Below are 18269 nucleotides of genomic sequence, written 5' to 3' on the forward strand. Positions count from 1 at the left end.
GAGGCAGGTAATAAAACTAAACTAGCTTGTGGATTCAAATACCAATTGCACTACGGTATGACATAGCAAAGTTTTAACGTCTGGCTCCGAAAGCAACTACCAGATATTAGCCGGACCTTACGAGAGAAAAGTTCCCCAAACCTACAAAAAAAGACAAAAAAACTACAATCAATCAGAAAAGTTCCTCTTCCACGGAGTAAACGATCCTTCGCTTATTCAACACGTTCAACCGTTCGCAAATTGGACCCTATGTAAATCATCCGAATCTGCTTGGGTTGCCAAATTTGACGCGAAAGTTTCATAAATCAAATTACTCAGAAATCAAGCGGAAATCGTACCCCGGATAATGTTGTCAACAAAGTAGCCACTCTCCTTGTTGCCACCCCCTGAACGCACGGTAGAACAGGGTAGGCGAAAATTCGCCTACTCAGCCGGTTAGAATTCAACAAGTTTTACTTTTCATCCTAGTCGAGGGCTACTGCGACCAAAAGCTGACTAATGGAAAACGATTCAAAAGTATCGTCGTACTGCCCTGGTAGTGTGCGATAGCGACGGCGAGATGCCAGATCCGGTCTGAGATTTTTGCCTAGCTGTGGGATGTTAATAAATTGAATTAATGATTTCTACTAGCAGTTCATCAAAAGTTCACCATCCTACTGGTGCTTTTATTTCAGTTTCATCCTCTTCCATTTTCGGATTTGCTTCATAAAAAAAAAACAACCACCGTACCATCACACACGATTTATTTAAGGTTTCTTTTATTTTGATTTTAGCGATGATATTCTCTATGTCTGTCGATTATGATAGTAAAATTTCATGAAAAGCCAACAAAAAACAAGCATTAGTATTAGTCGTGCGAAATTGAGTCAGCTTTGGAGTAAAAGTGTCGTTCCTCTTATTCTTACCGGTTCTCTTATGGGCTGACTCAGGATGACTGAATACTAGAAAAACTTAGACCGAAACAACTACCGACAGGCTACTACGTTATACTCTTTGATAAATCTAAAAATTTCTCTGGAAATTGGCAGGAAACGGGAAGCGGTTTCCCCATTGGATTGTTTCTATCGGATTCTGTCTACTCTACATAGAAAATTGAAGGTGCGTGTGAGAATCGCGGCCATTTGTTCGCTTGTTGCGTTGTTGTTGTTATAGTTGTTGTTCGTTGTTCTGTGATCGATCGATGATGAGCAAGCGGTGGGTGGCAGCGGCACCACCAGCACTAGCAGCATCCAACCGGCGAAGCGAGCAAACGCGCGAGGCCTCCGAACCAGCCAGTTAGAACGCAATCTTGCCGAAGATGAAATTTCCCGAAGCGGACGGTTCATCCGAAGAGAAGTACTCGCGCCACAGAATGGCAAATTGGTCCCGGTTTACCTCACCGGCGCCCTGTAATGGTGAAAGTTACAGTTTTAGTGTGATTTGAAGAGTTTTGTGCAAGATTGATATTACGGCATAGTGAGCTTGATTATAATTCAGTGAATAGGTAGACAAGAGCCGGTTGCAGACTGTTTGTTGTTATCGCAGACGGATCGGATGCTCAGTGATAAACGGTTATGTACCATGAAACTTTGTCACATTCTAAAAATGATAATCCATTTTTATTGAATTTTTATCAAATTCATCAAAATCAAAATTGCTCACTTCAAATATTTTACCTGATATATTTTCAAAAATTTCAAATTTCAATTTCTAAAATTAAACATATTCATCAACGTAACAAATTTTAAAGTGCACAAACAGTTTTATACCTTCTGCTGTAATTTGACCCAATAATCCGGCGAATGTCACGTAAAACGGTCTGATGGCGTATAGACTTTCTTGTCACCGACGTGCGCAACGGACCGCAATTGCTTGCAGTACAGTATTTTTATTTCAGGAAGGCTGCTTTTCTTAAAACAATCAACAGCATCGGTCACAACACCGTCGAACGGCAGTTTTGACTGCAGACCGTGTTTTTAGGTATAGGCTAATCGTTTTTAGGGATGGGCCAATCGACTTACGATAGTGAACCACAGTTTTTTGAGCGCCCTGAAAATGATCGTCTGCCTGAAACTAAAGTTTGCCGAAACATCACATATTCTGATTTCAATCTCTGTCAATGTATTCGTTGTACAATTCTTGCGTTATGCATTTCACACATTTTTTATGCGAAGCCAGAGCAATTGTTGTATATTTTGAAAGCACACACTGCACAATGGTCCAGAAACCGAATTTAGAGGAAAATTTGGATCTAGAGCTTAGTAGCAATATTTTAGAGAAAAACTTTCTCCTACAAAGTTGTTACACATGATAAAGCGTTCATTGAAAAATTATCGAAAATAAGAGTGACCGCTCAATGTTATAGATTCGTTAATTTTAAGTAACATTATAAAAGGAAGTTTTTTTCTATCTTTGAGAATAACCGATTTAGATTGAAACAACACATTTTTCGCTCCAACTTTTTCGTTACGATTTTCACACTGGAACTGCCTTTTTTTATTCTTGCTTATTTTCCGTCGATCTATTTTCGCCACTGTTGCTGTGCCAATCACCGACTCCCTGGGAGCCCATTTCCACCCAGGACCCTAACTTAGGACCCGTTGATTAACGGACCGGCGCCAGCGGCTTTAATTCCTCATGCGACGAAAGGCGCCCAGAGATTTTTCGCCTTAGAAATTCCCCGGTGTCGGCTTGGATTGAAACCAGACCAGTTTGGTTGATTGTGAGTGGATCACGCCACCCCACAACCATCGACACCTATGTCGGCGTTGGGATTCGAACCCAGGCCTCGAGCGTGGTTGGCGGAGACCACGCTAGGCCCCCGCCTTTGAAACTACCTTTGAATGACTTTTAGGGTTCATCAAGAGAACTAATTTGCAATGCTGGCATCTTGAATGTCTAGATTCTTCTCGAAGTTATTATGGTTTTTCATAAAAAATACGCGTTTTTCATTTGTTTGGTCTCAATTCGAACTATATATGTCAAAAAAATTTTGAAAATATGTTATTTTTTTATATAAGAGTTTTTTTTTCGAACCGATCGTTAAATACATACAAGCTATTTTACAGTGAGCAAAATTAGCAGTTTTTTTAACAAATTTTAAGAGAAAGTTTTCATCACAGTCGAACCATAAACCAAACAACAACACTTCAAGACTTTCGACAGTTGGAAAACAACCATTTTAACAAATACGACACAACTAATTTCCCTTGAAAAAGACCACCAAAACGACCGAAACGTCGGGCAAGTAACCTAGATTGTCGTGTAGTTCTTGTCAAAAAAAGACAAAATAAAAAACATCCGCATAATTACTACCAGCCGTTAAAATAACAATATAAGTAAATTTAAATAAAAAACATTACAAAAAATTTATCAACCCTCTGGTGCCCATGTTAGTGTTTAGACGGACTTCGATAAAATTACTATGAATCTTTATAAACATTTTTCAAGTGTTTATTGAAGCTTTTTAGAGTTTTAAATGAAGCCCGTCTGAAAGCGACATTGGGCACTACAGGGTAAATTTTATGTATTTTGCATGTAAAGCATCCAGATTTTTTGGTGTTTTTTTCTAAAGCTAGAAATAATTACCTATAATTTGTTCCAAAAAGATCGAAATTCGATCAACTAGTTCAAAAGTTATGAATTTTCGATATATTTTCGAATAAAATATATCGAATAAAGCCCCTCTTTTGGTCACCCTATTTCGGAACTGATCACGCAGAGTGCTTCAATTGTGCTCAAAATTGCAGAGATGAGTCTTTGTCAAAAATAATCAAACCCGTATTTCGTCATTGGGTCGTTAGGGCGACTAGCTCCGAAATAGGGTAACCATAAAAAAAGGTTTTATTCGATGTATTATATATTCAATAATTGGGTCAGAATTCGTGAAACGGATCACTCAAAATCGCGATGTCTAATTTTTTCAAAAAAGTATTAAAAACTTCAAGAGTTTCACTCGGGAAGTTGATTTTCCAATTTTTATTGAATTTGAGTAAGTTTACAAGTTGTTATTGTCATTTGAAATTTAGGTCAAAATTGTTTTTAAACAGACATAGCTTTAAAAATATTGCATCGAATTTGATGAAATTTTCACAGCAGATGCATTCTAAGTTTTAGTTTACGAAAATAATTTTTTTGGAGAAAAAAATATTTTTTCAATAGTAACTATTTAAAACAATATGTTGAAAATCTATGTTCTGGGGCACTGAAATATCTGACAAAAATCACAAGTATTTAAGACGAAATTTCGAAACTGCCCTGAAAATTTCGCGATGGTGATTATTTTAGATCAAAATATATGGGCCTTCATACTTGGTGCCAAGCGCATTTTCAAGTGAGAAGCGAGTGAGCAGTACTACTATTGACAATCCCAGTTTCAGTTATATGCAAAAATTCTGTTAGGTTTGTAAAATTAGTTTAATAGAAATGATTTTCAGTCGCAAAATAGTCAAAATATGCTTAGTCTGTTACCCAACTCAATGATGAAGACAGTATATTTTATGCCCCTTACAACTCGCAAGCCTACCTACACATTTCACTAAAAAAATAATGCAAAATTTAGTTAGGGGACAGCATCAGCGGGTTAAGATCGCCCGTGCTATTACCTTGAGCCATTATGGTGCACTTTTTGGTATGAGAACTGAAGAAAACTTGGTTTAGGAGCATTTCTCGCTTGAAAGATGCGTTGCGGCACCAACTTTGCAGGCCCATATCTTTTGATCTAAAAATATCACCACCGCGAGATTGTCAGGGCAGTTTCGACATTTTGTCAAAAATACTTGTGATTTTTTTCAGATTTCTCAGTGCCCCAGAACATAGATTTCCAACATATTGTTTTAAATAGTTACTATTGAAAAAATATTTTTTTCTCCAAAAAAAATATGTTCGTAAACTACAACTTAGGATGCATCTGCTGTGAAAATTTCATCAAATTCGATGCAATATTTTTAAAGCTATGTCTATTTAGAAACAATTTTGACCTAAATTTCAAATGACAATAACAACTTGTAAATTTACTCAAATTAAATAAAAATTGGAAAATCAACTTCCCGAGTTAAACTCTTGAAGTTTTTAATACTTATTTGAAAATATTAGACATCGCGATTTTTAGTGATCCATTTCACGAATTCTGACCCAGCAGTGAAATATGGAATTTCGTCTCATGAAACCTGAAAAAAGGTACCCGGGTACCCCGCCGAGCACATAACAGTTAAGAACAGCAGCCTTCCTGAGGTAAAAATACTGGATTGCAAGCAATTGCAGTTTGTATTGGACGTCGATGACAAAAAAGTATATGGGACATCAGACTCGTCGGATCGGCGTTGCCTTCCCCCGTCATACCTCATAGGGTTCGTCTATCTGTGTGGCTGTATTTACCCCGTGTAATAAATTTATCTTACGCTAGCATTCTGAAGGAGACCACAATCACTTCTACCATAACTTACTATGTCAATTCCGAGGCGCAATTGCACAAAAAACGGGCAACCAATTTAATCGACCATTTTTGATTTGGCTGAAACTTTGCATAAAAGTTTTTTTGGGCAAAAGATGTCATTTTGTGCTATTGGTTGAATTTTTGACAAACGAGTCGTTTTGAGAAGGTAATTAAAAAAGTTTTTTCAAAAAAATTTAACTTGTTTTTCCTGATTTCTCCATGATTGGATAGTCCTCAATGTTTAGATAATCGTTTACAGTTTTCATTAAAAATCAATTTTTGGAAAATGAGCTTTTTTAGATGAATAATTTTAAATTTTTCTTCTATTTTTTCTAAAAAAATTTTTTTAATGTATTTTTTTTTTCGGAAAGACAAAATTATTATCTACAACTTTGCCGTAGATGTCACACCGATCAAACAAATCGTTTTGACTTTAAAATATTTGGAATCATCAAGGCTCCTGGTCTTGGAAATGTAATGCAGTTTTCAGCACTTCAGAAACATCGAAAACCCCAGCTGTTCCTCGTGTACGTCCAGTTGATGAAACAAACTCTGGATTTATGAAACTTTCTGTTCTAGTTTATAAGATACTTCATGCAGTATATCACTAGATATAACTGGCTCTATTAAACATCAATTTGTATGGGGCCGTGTCAAATAAATGTTATCTGAACAAATAGAAAACATTTATTCGAGACAGTTTTGATGAGATTAAGTATGTTGATAAGTAGGATTTGATCCATATTTTTGTTTGAGGATACTTAACATACTTAACAAGCAAACAAACAGGCATCCCATGCTAAAAGCTTTGATGTAACGATTCTTTCGTCAACTACATTCCCATCGCTGCTCCATCTGTTGCTTACTTACCTTTGACATCTTCTTGAACGCCTCGAGGCACTCCTGCTTGTCGACGCCGTAGCTCGAGTAAACACTGGAAAACTCCTCCGAATCAATGGTGCCATCGTTGGAAGCATCTTCCAAGTCGAACATAAAGTTCATATATCTGAAACAGAAGAACACCAAAATGTGTGAGAGAGAGGGAAGAAACAAAAATAAATTTCCTATTAAAGTTTGTGCCTCGGAGCCACCGCAATAATGGTGCACTCTTAGATCAGATTGGAAACCCGATGGAACAACATTCTTTCCTCACACGTCCCGTCTAACCCATTCGATTGATTGAAGAAGAGAGGAGCTTCACACCTCTCTTGTGATCTTTGACCGTGCCCCCGCGGAAACTGATGAAATATTCGTGTTGCTACATTAGCGCCCTACGCTGTCACCCGGAAACTGATTAAACATTCATCGCCTAATTTCGCCACCGGCAACGCTAATAAAAACAGTCTCCGTCCGGCGCAAAGAGAGACAGGGCACCCCATTTTGAAGCTCCATCCTTTAGAGCGGGACAACATTACTCCATTTACGATACACATTGTGGTTCTGCCCGAACCGAAGGAAGACGACCACAGCTGGCCGGGTTCTCAGCGGGTCGCACGTTTGTTATTTTAATGTAGAAGAAATTTATATTCAAATATAGAAGTCTAATTCCGTTTCCAACGTCCGAGCTGGAGATCCATTCAACTAAATTTTATAGCGTAAGCTGGCGCGACGGCCGGTGAAACAGTGACAGCCGTAATTTACTGCCTAAGCAACGGCGAATGGAAGAAGTTGATTCTCCGCCGCCGTAGCTGACGTGAAAATCCGCTTCCGCTGCAAACAAATTGCTCCCTCGCACCTATCTATCCTGATCATAAATTCCCGTAAGTATATCTTCGCGAGGGATCTCGGCGGCCCGTGCGATCCAAAAGCCAGGACAAAGAATTTTCTGAACCGGTCGCGAACTTGTGTCTAATCTTAATGGGATCAGCTTGATAGCGCTTTCTTTCTTCCCCGGCTGTCGTCGGAACTGGCAAGGATAATACTTCCGCCTGCTGCTGTGTTGCTTCTCTTACTTGCTGTCCTACTAAACTGATTTACTAACCGGTTGATCGGATCGGATTAAATTTTCCATCCATTGCAAGAACGAGCGGCCGAAGCGCGAAGGATTTAATGCTCGAGCTTGGGGCGTACATCCAATATCTTGTAGCGTCCCTCCCATTGTTCGCCCCGCCTCGCCTGCCTGGTTCTAAAGCTCGTTTTATGACAGCCAGTCACGGAGACGGGATCTGCGGAAGCAATGAAGCGAGGATAATTCGACAATCCTTATCGAGGTGTAGAGTCTCCTCAGTATGCCTTCATATTCATACATTGCTGCTGCTGCGCTGCATGCAATTCAATATTCACGTGACAACGTTGTATTAACTGAAGATTACGTTTCATGAAAATTTTTGAATTCGTCTTGAATGCGGTGAGCACTTTATGGCCTATTTAAAATTGTGCTCAGCTGTTTATCTGACTTCAAAGTAGGAAATTTACTCGGACAAGTCTGTTACACTTATGAGCATGGAAGTGTGCTTGAGCTTGATATTGAAAATTGTACTAATAACACTGGTTAACACAGGTGTGGCCCTAAGGCTCAAACTTTAAGAAAAATGAAAAATTATAGGTTTTTAGCCATTCCCATGAATTTTGGTGCTCCCAGCCACCAACATTTTTTCAAGGACTTAAATGAGTTGAAACGACGAACCCGACAAGTAATTACTATGCGAACTCTTACGTAAGATGACGCGTTTGGGTAAAGGCTAGGGGCACCAAACTTCACAGGAATGATTAAAAAGTTATAACAGTGGTCGACACAGGTGCGTTCCTAAAGCTCAAACCGGAAAAAATTAAAGCTTAGAGCTATTCAATCATTCATGTGAATTTTTACGTCCCTAGCCACTAACTTCTCTTCAGAGACATAAAGAGTTTCCTCGTAAACATAACGTTAAAGCGACGAACCCGGCAAGCAATTTTTATACGACACTCTTGCGTAAGTTGACGCGTTTTGGTATTGCCTAGGGGCACCAAAATTCAACGGAATGGTTGAATAGCTACAATCGTTCATTTTTTTCACGGTTTGAGCTTAAGGAATGCACTTTTTTCATTTCGTCGACCAATGAATCGTAACCAAAATGTGTTAAAAATCATTTCAATGCTACAAACATTTTTTTTTCAGGCGAACGTGAAAACTGCATTTAAAAAGATAAGCAAAGATATCTAAAACCAAAAATCAAATGATATAAAACACTGTTTCAAGCATGTTTTATTGAAAAAAGAGTTGAAAATCAAATTCGAAAGTCTTCCGAAAGGCATTAGACAAATAAAACCACAACCTGTCTTGAAAAAAATATGCTGCCAAGGCATAAATTAGTCAAACCACAATTAGACATAAATTAGTATATTAATGGCATATTACCACACGAACAACACCGAAACACTGCATTAGGGGGGTCTTTTTATCGGGGGTTCTGAATAAAGGGGCGTTTTAAATGTAAAAAGCGATACAGTGTCAACAAAAACGGAGATATGTGGCCTTGAGCTCAAATTGAAAAACAAAACAGATTTGTAGGTTTGTAACCGTTCTTGAGAATATTGATGCCCCTAGCAAGCTCGGAAGAGCTTCAAAAGGCTGCAGAATAATTGCTCACCTTAAGGGGAAAACTTTATTTAAGCCTCTGAAGACTTTACACACTTTCGAGCTGGCTAAGGGCACTCAAATTCACAAGAATGGTTCAAAGCTACAATTTTTCTATTATTTTCTCGCATCCGAGTTTCCTTGGAGCACCAAAATTCATTTCATATATTTCCGTTTAAGCTCAAGGGGGAAAAATGTGTGTTGATCAGTGTTGTGCATTTATTTAATAGTAAATTTGGACAATGGTAAATAAATCGTGCGTTCTATATTGATGAACAAAATATCCAAAAAAAATAATTAAACAAATTAGAATAATGGTAATTAGAAAAAGAATACTTTTCTGAAACGGAGCTTTTCTAAAATTGAGTTGCTGGCTACTGAAGTTTTTTCTTTTTGAATACTCGCATGTTTATATAAATTTATTCTCAAATTTACTACAAAGTCAATCAGAAAACGTCAGAACAGTTGCCATGTTCTAAAAAATCCCAGAAGCGTTGTATGCAAAGCCACGACCGCAAGGTTGAAGTAGAATACTTTTACAAGAAAGATAACCAGGATGGTTGCGTGTCAGTCATTTTGAAATCGGATTTGTTTCGCATATACCGCTTGTTAAGCACAGTATCAACAAATCGTAATAAACATCACACTGCTGTGCATTTGCAGCAGCATCAAACCTCAGTTGCAGCTTATTAAAAACCATTCATTATGCTCTTCCAAACACATTTAGTAGTCCTGAAAAAGGCCGATTACTGCAATTGCAATTTTCATTCAGTTATTGCATAAATGCTTCTTGGTCAGATATACCCACTGCAACTGCTACGCTATCCCTAGCCATGCCACATGGGGCCGCTATACGCTGCTATTGGTATCCGCTGCCCCTGCATCAGCTGGCCCATCTTCTATCGATGCTTAGATCCGCGGCAACTGATGCGCTATCCATTGCTATTGCACAGCTGTGGCCGCTATCCGCTATCGCTGGTATCCACTGCACTGCTAGTACTGCTGCTAAGGAAGGACGACTGCTGTTGTCGCTGTCTAGAACTATTATAAGCGGCTTCGGCTGAAACAGACTCTTATATAGGCCAAATAGCATATTTTAAATTGCAAGGTATATGATTCTATCGACCGTGCTTGGGAAGCAATCATATAACGACCAATCAGAGGTCGAATTTTTCGTTTTGACAAGGCTTGACTATTTTCAATAGTACAATAGTTTGAAGAATAAAATTACAATTATCTTCATTTGAGAAGAATCTTAGAAGATTTTCCAATCTATTGCTACAAGGACGAAGGAAATCCTTCGAATACTAACCGATTTATTAGCATTTGAAATTGGACATATTTTTCACTTTTTTCGGTTTTAGATTTTCATTTCACATCCCTATGTAGCCGAACTTCCTGAGAGAAGTATTCTACTTCAAAATGTTTCAAAAGTAAAAATTCAAGTTACCAAAAAGAATTTGAAAATGGAAAATGGAAAATGAAAATTACCAAAGATAAATCGAGCAGAATTATAAGAAAATCGATGAAATGTCAACGAAAAACTGCGATGGTTCGTTAATTTTCATAACGGGTGGCAACCTGTTCAAAATGGCGTCGAAACAAAAAGCATTGCGCAAGGCTCTTACGTTCCGATGTCATTTAAGCAAGGACTTGTTAGGGGTTTTATTTAATGGCTGCTACCCGTTGCTGCTGAATTATGTCGATTGAGTGATTCGATTGAAAAGAATCAGGCTCTTATATAGCCCAAGGAGTGCTATTTCTGAGAGATATTGTAAAAACCCCACCTGTTTTGTAACTGGCTTTCCTTTTTCGTTACGTTTTGTCTTCTCCCAGTTTCGCTAGACGTAATGATTCGCATTCCATGTTAGTAACCAGCGAAATACTACAAGCTTTACAGCCCTAGGGGTTTTATGGAATGGTGACGTAGGACAAATATTTGTATATTGATTTCAATTCTTGTTTAATTCTTATTTCACTACACCTGCTATACACCGTGTATCTCCTTCTTATTTTTGTTAAGAACAAGAATGAAGTTGAATTTTCTACACGCTTTTGTATCGAGTTGAGCGTAGATTTTTGCAAGTAGGCGGAGCAACGCAGACTCGAGAATGAGAAACGAAACAAAATACCTTCGATACTACTAAGTGATTGTCACGAGCACCAAAAGAAAATTTGTGCTTTCCTGATGCGAAAATTACCCTGGTTCTAAGATTAATCAACTTGCGTTATCGATATTGGACCGATAACGGTATTCACCTGGGCACAAACGAACAATCGAACCGGAAAATCACTTAATTTTGCAGTGAAAAATTCTTAAATGAAGGTTATTCCTTGCTGCGTCAAACTGTTCATAGACAACACCGCCGTTCTCCTTTGATGCCCCAGTCGTTATTGAGAAATGATTATTGAGAAATACATGAAAATTTTACACTAGTAGTAGTTGCGAAAATTCTCACGACTCTCATCTTCAACCATTCATAGTTCTGAAAAGAACCAATTCCATAATTTTCAACTAGAAATGCGTGCTTCAGAACGCTGCTGATTGCACCAACGGTGGCAGTGAATATTTTCCTTGATCTAGTATAACATTCGCTCATACTAGAGATTTTTCAAACACCCCTACAATTTGAAGTAATGGTCAAAATAGCTTTTTTTGGACCTCAGCTCATACAACTTTCTTTAACCCGGTCATTTCTCAACCGAATTTTAATGTTCTAGCAATTTTGGAAAGGAAAAATAGAGAGTTTTTAAAATATATGCAGGTATGTACTAATTTCACTAAAACATGTTGAATTATTCGAGTTTGAATCTAAATTGTTTACACTTTTTAACGCGATTTCTGAACTTTACTTGAAGTTTGGCACTTGTTTTTCTAGAAAACGCACTGCAAATACACTAGCACTTTGAAAGTATATTCAATTATGAATCAAATAGAAGTAATTGTGTGAAAATCGGTTGAGGCGGCATCCACAGATTACGTAACGATCATAGGGGGGAATTTTTATGGAGGGTAGGTGTTGGCGTTACGTTTCGTTACATATGGGAGGTAGGGGTCGAAAAATTGGGTTTTTTGCATTACGTGATTTATGGATGTCGCCTAATAAATAGCCGAGGTGAAAATAACAATGTGAGCTGAAGTTCAAAAACGGGGTTTTGATCAAAACTTGAAAGCGCTAATAACAGGCGACTAGAGCTGCAATCTTCATTTGTAGCACCGTGAAATAATTTTGCATAATTTTGCATTCTGTTTTACTTAAAATATATATATCTCAGCCAAATATCAACCGATTTTCACTAAATCACTCTATTTGATTGGTAATTGAATATACTTTCAAAGTGCTAGTGTATTTGTAGTACTTTCCCCAGAAAAATATGTGGTGAATTTCAAGTAAAGTTGAAAAACTGCGTGAATTGCAATTAAATTAAAAACTCAAATACCTTAACATGCTTTGGTGAAATTAGTATATACCTATATAAAATTTAAAAGCTCTATCGGTTGAGAAACGACCGACTTGAAAAATTGTATGCGTTGACGCTCAAAAGCTCTGATTTGACCATAACTTAAAATTGTTGGGGAGTTTGGAAAATTTATAGTACACTTATCAAGACCTACAACTCAAACTAAGTCATTTTAGAAGTTCTAAATCGCTGTAGCACAGTGTATTTGATACATTTCATTCGAAATGAAATTCAAACTCTATCTTCATGTATGTCAGCACGAATAGAATCTTCTTGTTCTCCAGCCGCATAACTGCAATATGCAACACACAACAGCGTCATAAACTGTTGCGTAACTGAGAGCGTACTGCACTAAGTCACTTTAGAAGTTCTTTTTTTTTTCATTTGTAGCACAGTGATATTTTTTAAATTTTAAATTTTAAATTTAGTTCTAGCACAAAACCTATTGAAAAAAAAAAAAATTCTCAATCAATCTATCGTTATGTCCTCAAAAAGACAATTTGTTGTTTTATTCAAAAGGTGCTATCTCAACAGTAGGAAAAAGGCACTATGAGAACACATTGAAAAGCTATTTTTTCACACTGAAAATCAGTCGACTGGCACATTTTAGTTGCTAAAATTCAGAATGCCTGAATTATTGCAAAGCAAGGCAGAGTTTAAGCGTACAAAGTGGCCATCTATGTATCTGCTAGAATAATGACTTGAGCCGAAAGAGGACTCAAGTCTACCTTTATCGCTGGTATCCGCTGCTGTTATTGCTGCTACCGGCTACTAAGTTGGGACCGTCCTTCCTACCATCCAGTGGTGAAATGATTGGTTTACGCAATGGCGGGTTCTCATGTGGCCTAAAGTGTGCATCTCTGGTTAACTAGGTATAATACTCCGTCGGTTGTGTTAGGGAGGGCAAGCATTAGGTGACCAATCAGAAGGTGTAATCTGTGTTTCAACAAGGCTTGAAATTTTTCAGTAGTACAACACATTTCGCATAGTCAAGTTGTAGTTTTCTGCATTTGAACGTATGCGTAGATAATTTTTCAATCGCGTGCTACAAGAACGAAGGAAATCCGTTGGAAACAACCAAGCATTTGAAATCAGACATATATTTCACCTGTTCCGTTTTTGGATTTTCATTTTACATCCCTATGTAGTGGAAGTTCCGGAGTGACGTATTTCGTACGTAATGCAAAAAACAATATTTTCAAAAGGTTTTTTATTAAAAGAATAGCTGACCCGGCAAACTTCGTCCCACCCTTTTTTGTCTTTATTTAAATAATTTTAAACATTTCAAATTGATAGATTCTTTCCGATTTGTTTATAATCTGCAAATGCACGAAAAATCGGCCTTTGGATACGATCAAAGACAAATAACAAATCGTTTGAAATGATTGGTTTTAACGGAATGACAACATCCTTGCCTTTTGGCTTCTGTAATCACCTCGAAATTCGGTCATTTTAAGCTGTTTTTTGGCATCTGAGCATCATTCTGATTCCGGAAATTCTCATATTCGGTAGTATTTGGTAATTTTCTGTTGTTTTCCAGATACCGGAAGTTGCTATCTTACAATTCAAAATGGTGTCTGAGGTCGATTTGTGACTTGAATGCATCATCACGATTCCGGAAATATCGACATTTGGTCACCTTCCGCTGTCTTTCAGAAACCGGAATCTTGGATTTCAAAATGGCATTTGGAGACAATTTCTGGCCTTTGAGCGTCATTTTGGTTCCGGAATCACCCATATTCGGTGGTATTCAGTCATGTTCGGATGTTTCCCAGAAAGCGTAAGTTTCCATTTTAAAATCGAAAATGGCGTCAGGTGTTGATTTTTGGCTCCTGTGCATCATTCCGATCTTTCTGGCCTGTTTTCCGAAAAAAAAAACTTGTTGAAATATCTGTTAAATTTTTCTGGGAGACCTCTCCAACTTTCAGAGTACGGAGGAATGTCAAACCGCCTTAGAAATTGGTGTATGGTTTGTATAAGCGCTCTCCCATCCAGAAGAAGAAGGGGTGTCGAACCACCATGAAAATATGTTTTGCTTCCAAAAGCCTTAACCTTCACATGACAAAATGGGTTCCATTTACTCGATTAGTCCTTGAGTCGTGAAGAGATTTTAGTTTCATTTCTATGAGAGCCCTCTCTTCCAAAAGAGGGAGGGGTGTAGAATCATAATGGACATTTTTATTACCCTTAAAACATTATCATGCCAAATTTGGTTTCATTTACTTGATTGGTTCTTGAGTTATGCGGAGTTTGTGTTTCATTTCTATGGGATCCCTCCATCACGAAAGAGGGAGGGGTGTCGAACCATCATGAAGATATATTTGTTATGAACATTCACATACCAAATTTTGCTGTATTTGCTTGATTAGTTCTTGAGTTGTGCGAAATTTGTGTTTCATCTGTATGGGACCCATACCTTCCAGAAAAGGTAGGACATGGACATATTTGTTACTCCGAAAAACACTCACATGCCAAATTTGGATCCATTTATTTGATCAGTTCTTGAGATGTGCAGAAATTTGTGTTTTATTTGTATGGGACCCCTCCCTTCCAGAATATGTATATATATTCAGAGTAGGCTTCAGATTTGCCTAAAAAATCCTCGATGGTACGCAACTTGGAGACGATGGGCAGGTCCACCAGCTTGGGTATCACATCGATATTCAGCCGCTCCACCTCCTTTAACGATCGCTTCGAGTAATGAGCCTACGCCAGATCCTGCCATAACACCGCGTCTTCGGCCTTATAGTATTTTCTGATGAACGACACAACTTCCGGCAGGTACTTCGTACTATAAATTTTTCCGTTAACGGCCAATCTGGAGCGAAAGAAGAGTGGCTTTGACATCTCCTTCTTGGTGATTGTTAGCCACAGCCTCAACCTTCTTGGGGAAGTTGGTGTGTGAAATGAACTTAACCTCGGTGCTCACTTCCTTCGTGGGGAAGTGAAATACGAAGTGCCCTGCCAGTCGTTGCCATTCAGGGTGAGAGCGGTATCGTCGTCCATCACCACCGACATGTCGCGATTTGCCGGGAAAATAAACTTGACCATTTTATTCAAGCGCTGCCGCTGCGTCATTGCCTGCAGCTCTGAGACCAGTGGAAGGAACTGCCGCTCCCTGGCATGTATGTCCATGTTCGCCAGGTACTTTTTCACTGTTTAGCCGGTTGCACCGTCCTCCCGGCCAAGCGCACCCAGCGATATAGCCACTTTTTCCACGGTCTTCCTCTTCAGCATCCTTTGGAGCTTCTTGTCGCTTGTCAGCCGTGTAGAACCGAGCTTTCATTCGATATTGTCCAATAGTACCAAGATGTTGTAAATTCCTGAACGGGCGTATCCGGTGTCGACGAACTGTCGTACGTTGTCCATTTCTGATGCAACGGGGTTTAAACGCGCACACTTCAGAACGGAGTAGCTTCACTGTTATTGCCATCACGATTAGAGTTCGACTAATAGTGCTGTCAATTTTTTTCCGCTGACTCATGGGTTACTATGATTGATGCTGCATGGGTAGTTTCGTCAGCGCGTGTAAAGGTAAACCCCTAATAAACCTGCAATTTTTATCAATTTTTCTACCACAAACATTATAAATTATAAACTTATAGACGCCGCGGTTCACATGTTTTCATTAACTCCATGGTAAAATGATGCCATTTTTTCGAATTTCGTTTTTGGAAAAATGAACCATTAATTTTTGATGATTAATAATAACTCAACGCATTTGATTTAATTGGTTTTAAAAGACACTTTTACGACATTAAAATAAACTTTTTTTTTCAATATTATTCTTCTAACCCTAGAAATAAGTTTTTATCAATAATTGCACTGATCAACAAGTATTTCATCATACCCCTCGAAATAAAAAAAAGTAGGAGGGTGGTATTCAAGACACGACCGCATGACGTTGACTACCGTATTCTTAAAAAAAAAATATTCCATTGAAGCAAATAGTAGAGGGAATTGCAACGCTTCTTTTACAAAACTTCTGTAACAAAATTTCGAGGCTCCAAAAGGTACCAGTTTCCGGTTATTCTCGTCCAGAATTCCAGCCATTTTAGTATTTTGCAGTAGCCATTTATTACTAACAGCCACCAGCATAACGGGTGAAACCGGCACGAGATGACCGGTACTATTTTGTCTTTCCTCTTTTCAGCTGCTAACATCCCGGCGCTGTCGTGAAATTAACATCAACATAAACATGCATTTTTGCAAGGTTTTTTTCCGCTAGCAACAGCAATTGTAAAACATAAAATTCAACTAACCGCTTCTATTATAAAACTGCGAGGCACCAAAAGGTGCCAGTTGCCGATTTCTTGTTTACTGGTTTCCGTCCAGAATTCCAGCCATTTTAGTATTTTGCAGTAGCCACCAGCATCACGGGTCAAACCGGCACGAGATGACCGGTACTATTTTGTTTTTCCTTCTTCTAGCTGCTAACACCGAGCGTCCGTATGTATCCGGTACGGTTTAATAATGAAACTGATGGGTGAAATGTTCGAACGATACGTTTTATACCAAGGCTTCGTCAGATAATTAGAAAGAGGGAGGGGCTACATAGATGATGGAATGGTAGAGACAAATGTTTCTTGAAAGCTGCGCCGGCCGCTGTCATAATATCAACACCAACACAAACATGCATTTTTGCAAGGTTTTTTCCGCTAGCAGCAGCATTTGGTAAAACAGAAAATTCAATTTGCCGCTTCTGTAACAAAATTTCGAGGCACCAAAAGGTGACAGTTGCCGATTATATTGTTGTTTTCTGGTTAGTTCGTCCAGAATTCCAGCCATTTTAGTATTTTGCAGTGCCATTTATTACTAACAGCCACCAGCATAACGGGTGAAACCGGCACGAGATGACCGGTACTCTTTTGTCTTTCCTCCTTTCAGCTGCTATCACCTAGCGTCCGCATGTCACTGGTGCGGTTTTGGAATTAAAATGATGGGGCGCCGGCCGCTGTCGTAAAATTAACACCAACAAAAAGATGCATATTTGCAAGGTTTTTTCCGTTAGCAGCAGCATAAACATCGGAAACAGAAAGTGACAACAACAATAACAACAAAGTCAGATCGATTGTATCCGTTAGTGTCGACTATGCTTGGGAAGAGAGGTAGTGATTGGCTGCGCGGTATGATTTAGACAATCGATATTGATTACCAATTTTTCAATAGTGTATCTCAAAAAATAGTTTGTTTTTGTTACATAAATTTAACCGTAAAAGAATTTCTGATCGATTGATGCCAAAACCTCGAAAACCTGATAATAGATGACTGCAAAATAAGCGCTCAAAACCTGACCACTTTTCCCTGGTTTTCCCTGGTTGAATTACTAGATTTTCAAATTCAGGGGCCTAACTTCGATATAGACGTTAGTCAACGTCAAAAATGTAGGTAGTAGAAAAACATTACCACGATAGAAAGCTTAATTTTTTTTACACAGCGTCTCCGTCCATTTAACTAAAAGGTGACGCATGGTTAATATCAGTTTTAATACTCACATTATCCTCTAAAATATAAATCTTCGTATTAATTCGAGATCAAATGAAGGAAAGAAACTTTTTTAAGGTTGCCTAAAAATACTACTGAAATTTCTGCGGATCCGGATACTGAACTGACTGTGCGTTGACGAAAGCTGAGAGAATTTATATGTAAAGCACTATAATTATTAAACTTTGCCATAGTTGAATAAAGTTCTACAATACAAACAAATTTTGGCAGGACAAAACTAATCATAGACTCTTCTGCACCAACTTCATAAAACAATTCACAATTCATTTCAAACTACTTGCATAATTTAAATGCGCTAGTCAAACTCTGGCTGTAGCAGCACATCAAATTTTC

General features: G+C 38.3%; 1 protein-coding gene across 1 annotated transcript in view; it reads right to left on the minus strand.

Annotated features, from left to right (window-relative positions):
- Positions 1-726: 726 nt before the first annotated feature.
- Positions 727-18269, minus strand: part of LOC129733892 (calexcitin-1-like) — a 102272-nt gene continuing 84729 nt past the window's right edge. The window contains exons 6-7 of the mRNA XM_055695473.1: positions 6284-6419; positions 727-1386 (exon numbers count right to left, since the gene is read on the minus strand). Coding sequence (XP_055551448.1) covers positions 1276-1386; positions 6284-6419 — 247 coding nt within the window. The 3' untranslated portion in view covers positions 727-1275. The remainder of the gene's footprint in view (positions 1387-6283; positions 6420-18269) is intronic.

The sequence above is a fragment of the Wyeomyia smithii genome, chromosome 1, assembly GCF_029784165.1.
Source record: "Wyeomyia smithii strain HCP4-BCI-WySm-NY-G18 chromosome 1, ASM2978416v1, whole genome shotgun sequence".
Taxonomy (NCBI): Eukaryota; Metazoa; Arthropoda; class Insecta; order Diptera; family Culicidae; genus Wyeomyia; species Wyeomyia smithii.